This window comes from Sceloporus undulatus, chromosome 4, assembly GCF_019175285.1.
Source record: "Sceloporus undulatus isolate JIND9_A2432 ecotype Alabama chromosome 4, SceUnd_v1.1, whole genome shotgun sequence".
In the NCBI taxonomy this organism is placed as follows: Eukaryota; Metazoa; Chordata; class Lepidosauria; order Squamata; family Phrynosomatidae; genus Sceloporus; species Sceloporus undulatus.
This window is the reverse complement of record NC_056525.1, coordinates 120,897,046-120,910,720: the sequence shown is the minus strand read 5'-3', so window position 1 is coordinate 120,910,720 and position 13,675 is coordinate 120,897,046. Positions and strand designations below refer to the sequence as shown.

Genomic DNA, 13,675 nt, shown 5'->3' with positions numbered 1-13,675 from the left:
AAGGGAAGGGAGGAAAGGAAGGAAGGAAGGGAAAAAGGAAGAGAGAAAGAAAGGGCAGAAGGAAAGAAGGAGGCGGGAGGGAGGGAGGGAGGGAGAGAAGGGAAGGGAGGAAAGGAAAGGAAGGAGAGAAGGAAAGGGAAGAGAGAAAGAAAGGGCAGAAAGAGAGGGAGGGAGGGAGAGAAGGGAAGGAGGAAAGGAAAAGGAAGAAAGAAAGAAAAAAGGAAAGGGAGGGAGGGAGGGAGGAAGAATGGAAGGAGGAAGAGAGGAAAAGAGGGAAAAAGTAAGTAAGAAAGAAAGAGAAAATGGAAGGAATGGAAGGAATGAAGGAACGAACGAAAGAATGGAAAGACAAAAAAAAGAAAGACTAGAAAGGAAAGGTGGGAGGACATAAGGAGACGAAGGAAGGAAAGGAAGGATGGAAAGAAAGGAAAGAAGGAAGCAAAAGACGGGAGGGATGGAAGAAGGGAGGGAGGGGGAGAGAAAGAAAGACTGGAAAGAAAGAATGGAAGGAAAGAAAGAATTAAAGGAATAGAAGGGAGGGAGGGAGGGAGGGAGGGAGGGAGGGAAAGAAGGAAAAAATAGAAGGAAGGAAGGGAGGAAAGGAAGGAAGGAAGGAAGGAAGGAAGGAAAAAAGAAAGGAAGGCGTGGAGGGTGGAAGGGGGAGAGGGCGCTTGTTTGGGCGTTGGAGGCAGTCAGTCTCTGCTGCTGTTTGCCCTGAGGGGGCCTTCCTTCCTCCCCAGAGGCTCCCAGGCCGGGGCGGACTCCCCCTGCCTTTCTGAGGGAGGGAGGGAGGGAGGGAGGCCTCTTGAAGGCAGACCCCTCGTGCCCCCTCCTCCTCTGAGGTCTCTCTCTCTCTCTCTCTCTCCCATCGTGCACCGCGGCCGAGTCCCCTTAGCCCCTCCCCCTGTGTGCCTGCGAGCGTGGCTCCTCCTCCTCCTGCTGCTGCTGCTCCTCGGAGTCCCACCACCAGTGTCCCTGTCTCTGGTGCCGAGGAGGGCGGCATGGCTGTGTTGGCGTTGGCGCTGGGGTTGTGGTGGGCGCTGGGCCTGTGCGGGGGCGCCATGGACGAGTGCCGGGAGGAGGGGAGCGGGCGGGCGCAGCGCTGCATGCCGGAGTTCGTCAACGCGGCCTTCAACGCCTCGGTGGTGGCCACCAACACGTGCGGCGCCCAGGGCTCGCCCGAGGAGTACTGCGTGCAGACCGGGGTGACCGGGGTGACCCAGTCCTGCCACCTCTGCGACGCCCGACGCCCGCACCTGCGCCACTCCGCCGCCGCCCTCACCGACTACAACAACCCCCAGGACGCCACCTGGTGGCAGAGCCAGACCATGCTGGCCGGCGTCCAGCACCCCAGGGACATCAACCTCACCCTACACCTCGGTCAGTGGATGGGTGGGTGGATGGGTGGGGGTCCTCCATTGGGCTGGCCCTGGTCCTCCATCTGGTGGCTGGAGGGACGGGAAGCCCTTTCCCAGGACTGGTCCTACATTTCACCCTGTCTGTCCAGCAGCTGTCCTCCATTTTTCTGGGCCTGGTCCTCCATCTGGCAAACTCTTTTCCAGAACTGGTCCTACATTTCAGCCTTTCTGCCCCTCAGGGTCCTCCATTTGGGCATGTCCTCCATTCTGTTGGGACTGGTCCTCCACCTAGTAATAATAATAATAATCTAGTAAGTGTGGGCACAAAGGAATCCCTTTTCTGTGACTCGTCCTACATTTCAGTCCTCCTGCCCAGGAGGAAGGTCCTCCATCTGGGTGTGTCCTCCATTTTCTTTGCCTGACCCTCCATCTGGTAGCTGGAAGGACAAGGGAAGCTTTCACTGGGGCTTGTCCTACAAGATAACCTTTTTGTTTAAGAGGAGGGTCTTCCATTTGGGTGTGTCCTCCATATTCTGTGGCTGGTCCTCCATGTGGCAGCTGGGGGGACCCCCACACACATGGGAAGCCCTTTTCCAAGACATGTCTTACATCTCACTCTTTCTGTCCAGGAGGAACTCCTCAGGGCCCTCCATTTGGGCATGTCCTCCATTTTGCTGAGCCTGGTCCTCCATTTAGTAGGTGGAGAGGGACAAGGGAAGTCTTTTTTCAGAGCCTGTGCTACAAATGAAGTGACTCGAAGCAGCTTTATTTTGGCTGTCTGTATCAGGCCTTTCTTACTCTATATACTTATAGCTAAACCATCCCTTAGATCTTACACATCCTTTCTTTCCTTAGTATCTCTGCCTTGTCTGAATATGCTATTATTTCTTTCCATTCTAAATAATAATACTTGAAGTTTGCTTTTGGAGACAGAGGTGATGCCTATCCTCTGTTTATCTGTGAGACTAGGCCTTCGCCTTAGAAATGCATTGCCTCTGAGCATGGAAGTTCTGTGGTGTTATGGCAAACTGTCAATGACCATCTCGTGCACATTTGTGCACTATGTGTTTCTGTTTTTAAAAAGCTGTCTAAAATAATGGGCATTGCCATATCTTGTAGCAGTGAATTATACGCTGTTCTCCTGGATGCCTGCCTGGAAGTTTTGCTTGCCAATCCCAGATGTGCATGAAGTAATTATTCAATGCTGAGGGAAAGGTTGCTCTATGCATGCTCACAGCATGTTATGTGGTCCCAGAACAGATTTCCAGGCTAGATCCTGGCCTAAATTAGGAATGGGGGTCCTGTAGTTTTCTGACAGAGGATGTTTACATCTTGCCTTTAGGATCTTGATAGGGTGGGACACGTTATGAGTTTTTATAAGAGTTGGGATTCATGTGAGGAATGAACATTTTTTTAAAAAGGATGCCCCTGACCAAGTTCAGAGGCTCTTTACCACACCTAGCCCTGGCATACAGCCCCAAAAACATTAATTCTCCTTAAATTGTTCAGATGCAACTTTATTCTGAAACTAGAATCAGTGAGCGCCGCTGACATTTTTTCAGGCCTTACACATTGCTCCCCATTGTGTGTGTCTTCAAGTCATTTCTGAGTTAGGGTGGCCATAAGGCAAATCTGTCACAGGGTTTTTTTGGCAGAATATGTCCAGAAGCCATGCCCTTGCCTTTCTATGAGGCTTAGAGAGGGTGACTTGCCCAAGGTCACCCACTGGGTTTCTATGGCTGAGTGGGAATTCGAATCCTGGTCTCCCAGGCCTGTTACAGACTGCCAAAATGAAGCTGCTTTGGGTTTCTTTGGAGGTATGCTGTTTAAATGATGCATGGGTCCTAAGAGTCCGGAGGTCGCGCCAAAGCCACACTCCATTCCTAAGCACTGGAGTGCAGCTTTGGTGCAGCTTCCGGATTCTTAGGATGCATGCATCATTTAAACAGCATACCTCCAAAGAGACCCCAAGCAGCTTTATTTTGGCAGTCTGTAACAGGCCCTAGTGTTTTAGTCCAACACTCCCATCACTACAGCATGCTAGCTCTATTTCCACTCCCCTTCTCCACCGGTAGGGCTGATAAATTGTATTTCCCACAAATAAAGTTCTTGGTGTTTGTGCTGTTTAAAGGAAATAACATTGTTTGATTTGGTGCACCTCTTTTTGAATTGGTCCGGTTGAATGTTAGGTGTCTGCCCAACAACTTCCTGTGATCTTGATTTGCTCTAGGGACATTATCTCCACACTGCCCAGATGGACAGACATTCAACTGTACCAGTTGTTGTGTGTGTGTGTTCCTCATCCTGTACTTACATGGATAGACACTGAACTGGCTGAAGCATCTCCACCACATCCATGCTGTATAAGTTGCATGCAGTGAAACAGCTGGCACTTGCTTAGTTAAGAGACTTATCTGGACATGTTCTAACTTGTTTTGTCCAGTGGAAGAGATTACCAATAGAAATGGCAGTCTCAGTCATTTCCAAGCCTAGGAGATAACTGGTGATTGCCCAATATCTGCATCTGGCCCTGGCTTGTATGATATCAGGAGTATGTCACGGTGTTTGGATACTTTCCCTGTCCTTATACTTGCTGTTCCAGGCAGATGTTGACAGTGATGTACTTGAGGAAGGGCAAGAACTGTGATTCCAGGACTTTCTGCAGAGCAGGAGTGATTATATTGTCTTGCGGAAACACTAGAAACACTTCCAGAAATTACTTGCATTCTTAATAAAATGCACAGTGCTATTTAGTCTTTATGTTAAGATGCTAGAAAAGATACTACAATCTGTGTTGTGTCCCTGTTTGAAATGACTCAGGAGCATGAAAAGTGACAGGCTGTGCATTGTATTGTCCTTCACCTCTGTTCATATTTGGATCTCATTCTGCCTCCACTGAACTCAGGATGGCACATGAGGTTATGGTATCTCATTTTATCTTCCTTATGGCCCTGAGAGACAATCTAGACTCACACTGATTTGGCCACTGAATTGCCCAGGCAATTGCATGGTCAGTCAGGGATGTAAAATTTGGTGACGTGTGATCTTCATGCCAGAGGGCCAGTGAATCTACTGTGGCTTTTTTATCTAAACTATAAAGGAGGTATCCAAGATGCTGATTTCCGTTACTCAGCTAGATTCAGCATCTCTTTTAAAGTCTGGAATAAAACTCAAAACAGACTTGCTGTTCCGCTAGCATGGAAACCACCAACTACCATTGGATGGGTTCTTTGATTGTCACCTTATCCTAAGAAATGGAATATAATGCTATATACTGCCTCAGTTTTGTTGCCATGGCTTCCAGGAAGAGTTTAGGCTAGATCTGATTAAGGACCCATTTGTTTGTCTTTTTGACTGGCCACGATATCCTCAGCACTCTTTTCCATCACCACATCTCAAATGAGTTTTCTTTATGCCCACTTTCTTCACTTTGCAGCTCTCACATCCGTACATGGTGATGGGGACTATAATGGCATGGATACTTCTGCCTTTAGTGTGCTGCTGTATAATTTTACACTTTAGGATCTTGCCTAGTTCTTTCATGACTGCCCTTCCCATTCCTAGTTTTCATCTTATTTCTTGACTGCAATCTCCATTCTTACCAATGTTTGATCCAAGGTATGGGAATCCTTTAACTATCCCAATTTCCTCATTATCTAGGCTGATCTTATGTAGATCTGTGGTTATTATTTTTGTTTTCTTTATGTTCATCTATAACCTGTTCTTGCACTTTCTTCTTTGACCTTCCTTAGCAGTTGTTCTAAGTATGTGATATTTTCTGTTAGTACAGTCGGCCCTTCTTATACACGGATTTTATATACACTGATTCCAGCATACACGGTTTGAAAATGTTCCAAAAAAGTATAAATTTACCCTGATTTTCCATTTTTTATAAGGGACATCATTTTGCTATGTCATTATATTTAATGGGACTTGAGCATACACGGATTTTGTTATACATGGGAATCTTGGAACCAAACCCCAGCGTATAACAAGGGTCCACTGTAATATGCTGTCATCTGCTTATCTAAGATTGTTGATGTTCTTTCCTCTTGTCTTCATTCTTCCATCTTCTGAGTCTAACCTTGCTCTTTGTATGATATTTTCTTCTTATAAGTTGAACAAATAGGGTGATAGAATGCAGCCTTGCCTGACCCCTTTGCCAATTGGGAACCATTCTGTTTCTCCATATTCTGTTATAACAGTAGCCTCTTGTCCTAAGTACAGATTTCTCATCAGGACTATAAAATATTGTGGCACTTCCATGTCTTTAAGAGTGTTGCTTTTCATGATCTATACAGTCAAAAGCTTTGCTATATAGCACATGCTAATTTTCTTCTTGAACTTCTTGGCGCATTCCATTAACCATCAAATTTTGGAATGTGATCCCTAATGCCTTTTCCATTTCTGAACCTTGCACCTCTGGGATTCCCCTCTCCAAATATGATTGGTGTGTATACTGCAGAGGTTTGAGCATAATTTTGCTTGCGTGGGAAATTAACACTATGGTCCTGCAGTTGCTGCAGTCGTTTTTGTCTCTCTTTTGTGTGGATGGGGATGTATATTCATCGTTCCCAGTCTGTTGGCCATCGTTTTGTTTTCTATACTTGTTGCTATATTTTAGTTATCACTAGAGTTGATTCCGCCTTTGTAGATTATAGCAGCTCTATTGGAATATCGCCTGTTCGTGTACTGGATTAGATAAAGGTGGTTTGGTAATCCTGATTTTGAAGCTGTGCTGAGCAGTACACTTACTCCCATCCCTGTAACTTGCTCTTTCCACACTATGTAAGTGTTGTATGGATTTATTTTGACAGTGGCTTAGATATTACAATGAGATGAATGACTAAGAGCATATGTGTTTGTGTGATTTGTACCCTTACATATGTGTGATCAGTTCAGAGCAGAATGCCAAAGAAAAATCTTGTTTTACAATCTTTGGAGAAGTACTGATCCAAATCAATCGAAGATGAGATGGAGCTGTCCTCTGCCCTACAAATAAATGCTCTTCCTTCCCAGTCCTTTTTTCTTTTGTGTAGTTCCTTTTTATGTTATTCGCCTGAGGGTACAAGCTGTCTGTTACTATCTTTGTAAGCTACTTTTAGAGTCCTCTTTGGCTGAAGAGCTAAGTAAAAATGTTTTAAATAAGTAAGATAAAAACTGAGTATTTTGACAGCAAGTCAGATAAGGGTGCAACATTCACAATTCTTAGCTCAATTCTGTACATTTTTTATTCAGACATTAGTTCCGCTATTTCAGTAGTGCATACTCCCATTGGGATTGTGTGCAGCATTGTATCCATCTGGAAGAATTCAGGGTTTATAGAGTGCAGCCCGTGCCATTCTGATCCCAATCTGTTCCTGATGTTTATGTTCCTTTCTGCACTCACAGTAGTATTGGGGGCTAGGTAGGTGAGTGAGAATTGTACACTCCTCCAGAGGCTGTTGGACTGCAACCCCCATCACATCTCTGGAAATATCTAGAAAGCCACACAATCTATCCCTGCTTTAAAGCAAACATCACCTGCCTTTTATTCTTCTCTAGTTAAAAGGACACCTGCAGGCAAGGCTTCCCATGCCACCTGCATGCATTTATAGGAAATAGGAGCCTTGTGCCCAAACAGGCTGGTAGATTTCCTTGACTAAAAAGGGACTTGGTTGTTACTCCTCCCTCCCTTTATAACCACCTTCCTAGTAATTCCTTGCATGCCTGGTCTTTATTCTCATTGCAATCTTAGTTTTGTTTTTTTCTAGATGTCTTTTGTAAAGTGATGGTTTCCTTCTTGTTTCACTTTCTGCACTGATGTCACAGTGGTGCCTCGGGATACGAAATGATCGGGTTACGAAATTTCCGGGATACGAAAAAGTTGGATTGGCAAAAACTGTTTCGGGTTACGAAATATTTTTCGGGTTACGAAATTCATTTCGGCGCGAAATTCAAATGCTGCAAAGTGCAGCTATAGGCTTTCCAGTGCTAACGGAAAAGTGTTTCGGGTTACGAAATTTTCGGGTTACGAAAGGAATGGCGGAACGAATTAATTTCGTAACCCGAGGCACCACTGCATTTCTATCCTTCCTTTTCCCATACAAGGACTCAAGTTCCTATCCATATCCTTCTAACCCTCACTCTTTATAAATGTGGAATTAATCTTTTCCTTCCTTGTCCTTCAGTCTTCTGTTTACTTTGAAAGACTATGGTTATGTCTTCCTGAGTAGAGGGTAATGGATTACAAGAGCTAAGCTTTTTTACGTTAAATATTGACTGACTCCGTCCACTAAACAGGTTGGCACATAATGGTGGGAAAGAACTTAAAGTCATTATTTAAAATTATAGCCAAAGTTTGAAAGCTGTGTGGGGAGTGGACCAGTGAAGAATGTACACAATATACAGTTCCCTGTTCCTTTGTATATCTGGGGACATGAAATAAACACTTCAAAGAAGCCTTCTGTCTCAGGGTTAAATTGTTGCTTTGTGGTGGTCAAACATAATTTAAATAGGCCACAAAGTAGTTTCACAGTTAATCCCATCATGCGCAAAGCAAAAAGGAAATGGTCTGTCTCAGAGCGGTGATAAATTGTAGGAGCTGATTTCTGCAGTATCTTAGCAGGTTATTCGCCACTGGATTTGCTTTTTATTTGGCTTTGCTTTGAACAATGTGTGTGGTGAAGCTTAGATTTTGGAGTCTGAATGCAAACGTTAACAAAAATGAACCGGTATCTCTAATGACAAAGTAATTATTTGGGGAAAGAATGAGAGCTTTTGACACTTCCTAACTGCAAGTGATCCAGTGTTTGGACACCTGTGATGTGGTAGTGTAAATATGGAGTCTTTTTGTATGTAAAACTGCATGACAGCTAAGAAAACGTAGTAATGTATTCAGCACTTGTCTTGCGTGCTCTCTCTCTCTCTCTTCTTCTTCTTCTTCTTCTTCCTCTTCTTTTGTCTGTGCGTTTCAGTTTTTGAAGTATGTTTGATTTCTTGCTTTCCACAGACTAAAACATGCAACGAATGGGAAACTGTATTAACAGTACAAAAGCTTGTTGTTTTGCTGGTTGCTGCGTACGTATGAAATTTGGAGCAAGTGAGGATGGTATGAAAAATGCTATCGTGCACCAAGGCAGAAACAAACAACCCAGTGGAAATTGATTATTTGTTTTGCAAAGGGACTGTCTATTCATTGCTTGAAAAGGGTATATGGAAATAGAATGCAGCTTGACAGTTGGTGGTAACTTAATATGTTTTTTGCTGAATATATTTTGCAATGACTTCATACTTTGTGAAATGTTTACTACTGCTGTCTTTTCAGGGCATTTTTAGTGGGAACATAGGGTTATTTTAAAGCTTCTTTGCAAGCATTGTTAAAACATTCTTAGACTGTGAGCTGTTTGTGATTTGAAAAGTTCTTGGGGATAAAAGGAGAGAATGATACTGTAGAATAACAGTAAAAAAAACTTTTGAATTGTGGATTTGTTTAAAGTGTTAAGTCAACACAGCAGGGCTTAAATACCTAAAGGCACCAGATTCCATGTGATCTTGGAAGCTGAGTAGTTTCAATGCTTGGATGGGAGACCACCAGTGAGTGCCAGATGTCATAGGCTATATTTCAGAGGAAGGAACTGGCAAAACCATCTCTGAGTATTCCTTGTCTGAAAAAAACCTGTGAAATTTATGTGGTTGCCATAAGCCGAGAGGTGACTTGAAAACACATACATGCAAAAGTCAGCACAGATTCAGAATCTTTCAGCCTTAAATGTGGACCATCACATACCTAAAGAGATTCACGATCTGTGAGATAGAACAGATGATTTAAATTCATGCCAGAGATGGAATAATGCGCAGGTATAAGCTGTATGTGATGTAAGTTTCTTTTATTTAAAGTGTGTACTTTGAAATCTTTATACGTAGTAATGACTGAAGAACTTGGGGTTGTCTATTAATCCTTTTAGAATATAATAACAGGAAGTGGCTATTCATTTGCTGGCTAGTGTGAAAGAAAAACTGTGTCCAGTTTTAATAGTGTTACATTGGCTGCTATTCCAGGCTCTGGATCTTAATTTTATAGCCCTGAATGGTCTCTCTGGCCTGTTACAGACTGCCAAAATAAAGCTGCTTTGGGTCTCTTTGGAGGTATGCTGTTTAAATGATGCATGCGCCCTAAGAAACCAAAAGCTGCACCAAAGCTGCACTCCGGTGCTTAGGAATGGAGTGTGGCTTTGGCGCGACCTCCGGACTCTTAGGACCCATGCATCATTTAAATAGCATACCTCCAAAGAGACCCGAAGCAGCTTTATTTTGGCAGTCTGTAACAGGCCAATGTCCCACAAGACGAGTGCCTTTTCCCAACTGTACCTCCTCATTCTTTTAAACTTTAAAGTAATGCAGAAATGCTCTAAATGCCATCATTTACAATCACTTGCTATAATTAGAGCAGAGATGATACAGAGCAAGCTCATCTCTATATGGTATCCACGTTATGGATTTATTTCTCATAGAAGCTTATTTAGTTTTTTTCTGGTATTATATTTTTAGTTCTTAAGGGCTTTTACACTGCTGAGTTTGTCAAGGTCTCTGTGTTATCGTAGTTATTGGGGTATCCTTTTATGCCATGGTTTTTTTGGTTGGATAAGCTGCAAAGGATTAAATAAATAAATCTCACAGTGTGTTCCTGGAATGCTAATAATTTTCTATGTATCTGTCTCTGAAATGTTCACTGTACTGTTGCAATGTACCATAACCAAGCTCACTTGAAGAGAGGGGTTTGTCATATTGTTATCAGCTATTTTTAACTATGGAGTATTGCCAAGTTAGTGTCAACATATATAGGATTTAAGTCTTAGTTTTATGGCCTTGTCATATTTTGGGTTTTATTTTCCTCCCAAGGTCTTAGGAGTTTTCTTTAATATTAAAGGCATGAGAAAATTGTCCTAAGTAAGTAGAAAGATTTCATTGAACTGCAGCTCTTCTTCTGCCCTTAACTGTAATAACTTATGTTGATACATTGGGCCCTTGATATCCGCTGGGTTTGGTTCCAGATACCAAAATCCATGGATGTGCATCTCATTATATCAAATGGCATAGTTAAAATGGTGTTCCTTATGTTGTTGTTAGCTGTCCTTGAGTTGACCTCGACTCATGGCGAACATGTGGATGAGACATCTCCAAGACCCCTATGCTCTACTTAGGTCCTACAGATTCAGACTGTTACTTCCTTGATTGAGTCCATTTTTCTCCATGTAGACTCTTTTTTCTACTACCATCTACCATTCTTAGCATAATGTATTTTCTAAGGAGTCATGCTTTCTCACAGTGTGCTCAAAGTATGACAGCCTCAGTTTGTCATCTTGGCTTCCAGGGTGAGTTCAGGCTTGATCTGTTCAAGGACTCATTTGTTTGTCTTTTTGGCTGTCCACAGTATCTCCAACCCCAAATCTCAAATGAGTTCAGCTCTCATGTGGGGCAATTGGTTTATAGATTGTAAACAGTTTAGAGAGTGCTGAGTTCAATATTAAGCAGTATAAAAATGGAAATGCTATTGGTGATGGGGAATACAGTGGATTGATGATTCTAACTTTAGTGCTCAGTTGTATATCTTTACTCTTTAGGATTTTTTCTAGTTCTTTCATCACTTTCTTTCCCATTCCCTTAAATAAAATGACAAAATCAAGGTTTGCTGTTTGGAACTTCTGGGGAGAAATGTTTTCAAACCATGCATGCATATGTGGATGCAGAATATGTGAATACAGAGGGTTGACTGTACTTTAGTTTTGCATGGTAAAAATTGACCGGTAGAGGCAGATCTAGTTCTAATGAGCTTAGTGTTGCCTGGAAACGGCTTTATATTAGTGTGGCTATTACACCAGGTTAAATTGGTGAATTTTAGACTGCAAATTTTACTTCAGGACTCACAAGGTTAAATCTTTCACATGATTGTTGTTGGCCCTTATTTTTGTGATTTGTCTGACTCGTCTTTGTTTCCAGGGCTCTGTAGGAAGCAACTTATTGTGGGGTTCTTGTATTCTAAACAGGCGTGAACCCAGTTGAACAAGAAGCTATATCAGTGATGGAGAACCTTTTACAGACCGAGTGCCCAACTGCAACCCGGACCCCACTTATTTATTGCAAAGTGCCACGTCCCTCTGGCTTTCTAGTAAGAAACTCTGGCAAACTCTGTGCTAGGGCAACAGCATGTGTGCCCACAGAGAGGGCTCTGAGTGCCACCTCTGGCACGCATGCCATAGGTTCGCCATCACTGAGCTATATTCTAATTTCTCTTCAGTTTGTATAAATCTTTAAGAACATCAAACCATCCACAAGTAAATATGGTCCTTGCATGTGTGGCAACAGAAAAGGCATTATTATGAAGACATTTAATAAAAAACACTTGTCAGGATTATCAGTCTCACAGTTTTTTCCACCTATATTTGTTTCTTAGTTTAGGTTTGCCCTCTGTTTAACTAGAGAAAGTGAAAAACAAGTCTTTCGTACTACATTAGATGAGACAGAAGGGTTATTTTCACATGTAAGGTTTTTCTTGACAAGTAAATGGGCTGCCAAGTACAGTACATTATATTATTTCTCTTATACATTAACAGTAATCCACACATTGCTTAACCTGTGTAGCCAAAACTTAATAGTGTTGTATAATTTATTTGTGGAGATCCAGTGTGGCATAGTCGTTTGAATGTTGGAGTCCAGGGTTTGATTCCCATCTTAGCCATGAAACCAACTGGGCAAGTACCACTCTCTCAGCTTCAGAAGATGGCAATGGCAAACCTCTTCTGAACAAACCTTGCCAAGCAAACACCATAATAGTTTCTCTTTAGGGTCACCATAAGTTGGGAGTGACTTTGAAGGTATACAACAACAACAAAATGATGCATTTCGTGCTTTTAAATTGGTCCAATAAAGGTATTGCTGTTTTGTGGATTTTGCATGGCCAGCTGGGTTAACTCTGAATATGTTCAACAGTATAAGTTTATCTTCAGTATGAAAACAGGTCAGAGTAAGTATCTGGACTTCAACAGTACTATAAGTATAAGTCATAATGGGAAAAAATGATGTTTTAACATTTAAACTGTCAATATTTCTCAAAACCTGTATGTGTGGATTTCTAAATGTACTCTCTCAGCAAATGATGTGATCAAAAGACATCCATACATGCATTAGTACTTTTAATAACCCCTGTAGCTGTTTGGACACACTGAAGAAGTTGTCTTTGATTGGCTCCCCATTGGTGTGGCATTATTTTGTATTATTGCACTGAAGCTTGGAGGCAAAAGGAAGGCTTTGAATAGGGAGGGACAGTATGCCCTCTCCCCTTTGCTCACCAGGCGGAAAGACTGCTATACCCTGACTAGCTAATTATGTAGAGAAAATTGCCTCAACTCTGCTGTTAATGGCCAAGGTAGCAATCTCTCCAGGCCTAGGCCACAATAAGTGCATCTAGAAGTTATATGATCATGTTAATCTTAGACTGAGATTTATGTGGAGGAATCATGGTTGGCCTTTATTTATTTTTTGTTATATCACATTTTTGTGGCTGGTTATGGTTATTGCATTTATTTTACTTTTCCTCTATAGAGACTAGGCCACTATAAATACTTAGACAGCCCCCCTTCCATTTTATGTTCAATCCCTCTGAAATAGTGTTTTTGCTATTTTCTGCTAGTAATATGGTGTCATCTGCAAATTTTAATTTGTTGATATTCTTTTCCCCAATTTTCACACCTTCTTCCTCCAAGTCTAAATCAGCTTTATTTATGATACATTTAGCATGCAGGTTAGACAGATAGTGATGCAATGCAGCCTTTCTGGTCCCCTTGCCAATTGGAATCCATTCTGTTTTTCTGTATTCTGAACTGACATTGACATCCCGAGAATCGATTACACATTAGGACAGTCAAGATCCACGGTGCTGCTACCCAAAATGTTCTTATGTGTTTCACTGGCAACATCTGATCCTTTAGTGTGTCGCTGTTGCGCTTTGTGCATTATTGGTGCATGGTATATTGCAACAGTGATATTTGCAGAAGGGTGAATGTCTTTGTGCGTCACATGGGATCGACTACTCAAGAAACCACTGGTCTACTAGTAAGAGTCTAAAGATATAGCCAAAGATATAGTCTGTAGAATCAGTATATAGAGAGATTTTGTTTACCTTTGAGACTAACTTGTGTGTAGAGGAGGAGGAGGTGTATGTTTAGAATTCTGGCACTATAGAGTTGTTGGATGATTTCTGAGTATTTAGTCTAAAAATGTTATCTCTCCTTGTTTGGAAATGAAAGTGCTGAGTTTTCTTGAGTAGAGCTTGAACAAAA

The 13,675-nt window shown here is 42.2% G+C and overlaps 1 protein-coding gene across 1 annotated transcript in view; it reads left to right on the top strand.

The window, feature by feature from the left end:
* The first annotated feature begins 932 nt into the window (after positions 1-932).
* LAMC1 (laminin subunit gamma 1) overlaps positions 933-13,675 on the top strand; it is a 133,221-nt gene continuing 120,478 nt past the window's right edge. The window contains exon 1 of the mRNA XM_042462566.1: positions 933-1,380. Within this exon, the coding sequence (XP_042318500.1) occupies positions 1,002-1,380 (379 nt within the window). The 5' untranslated portion in view covers positions 933-1,001. The remainder of the gene's footprint in view (positions 1,381-13,675) is intronic.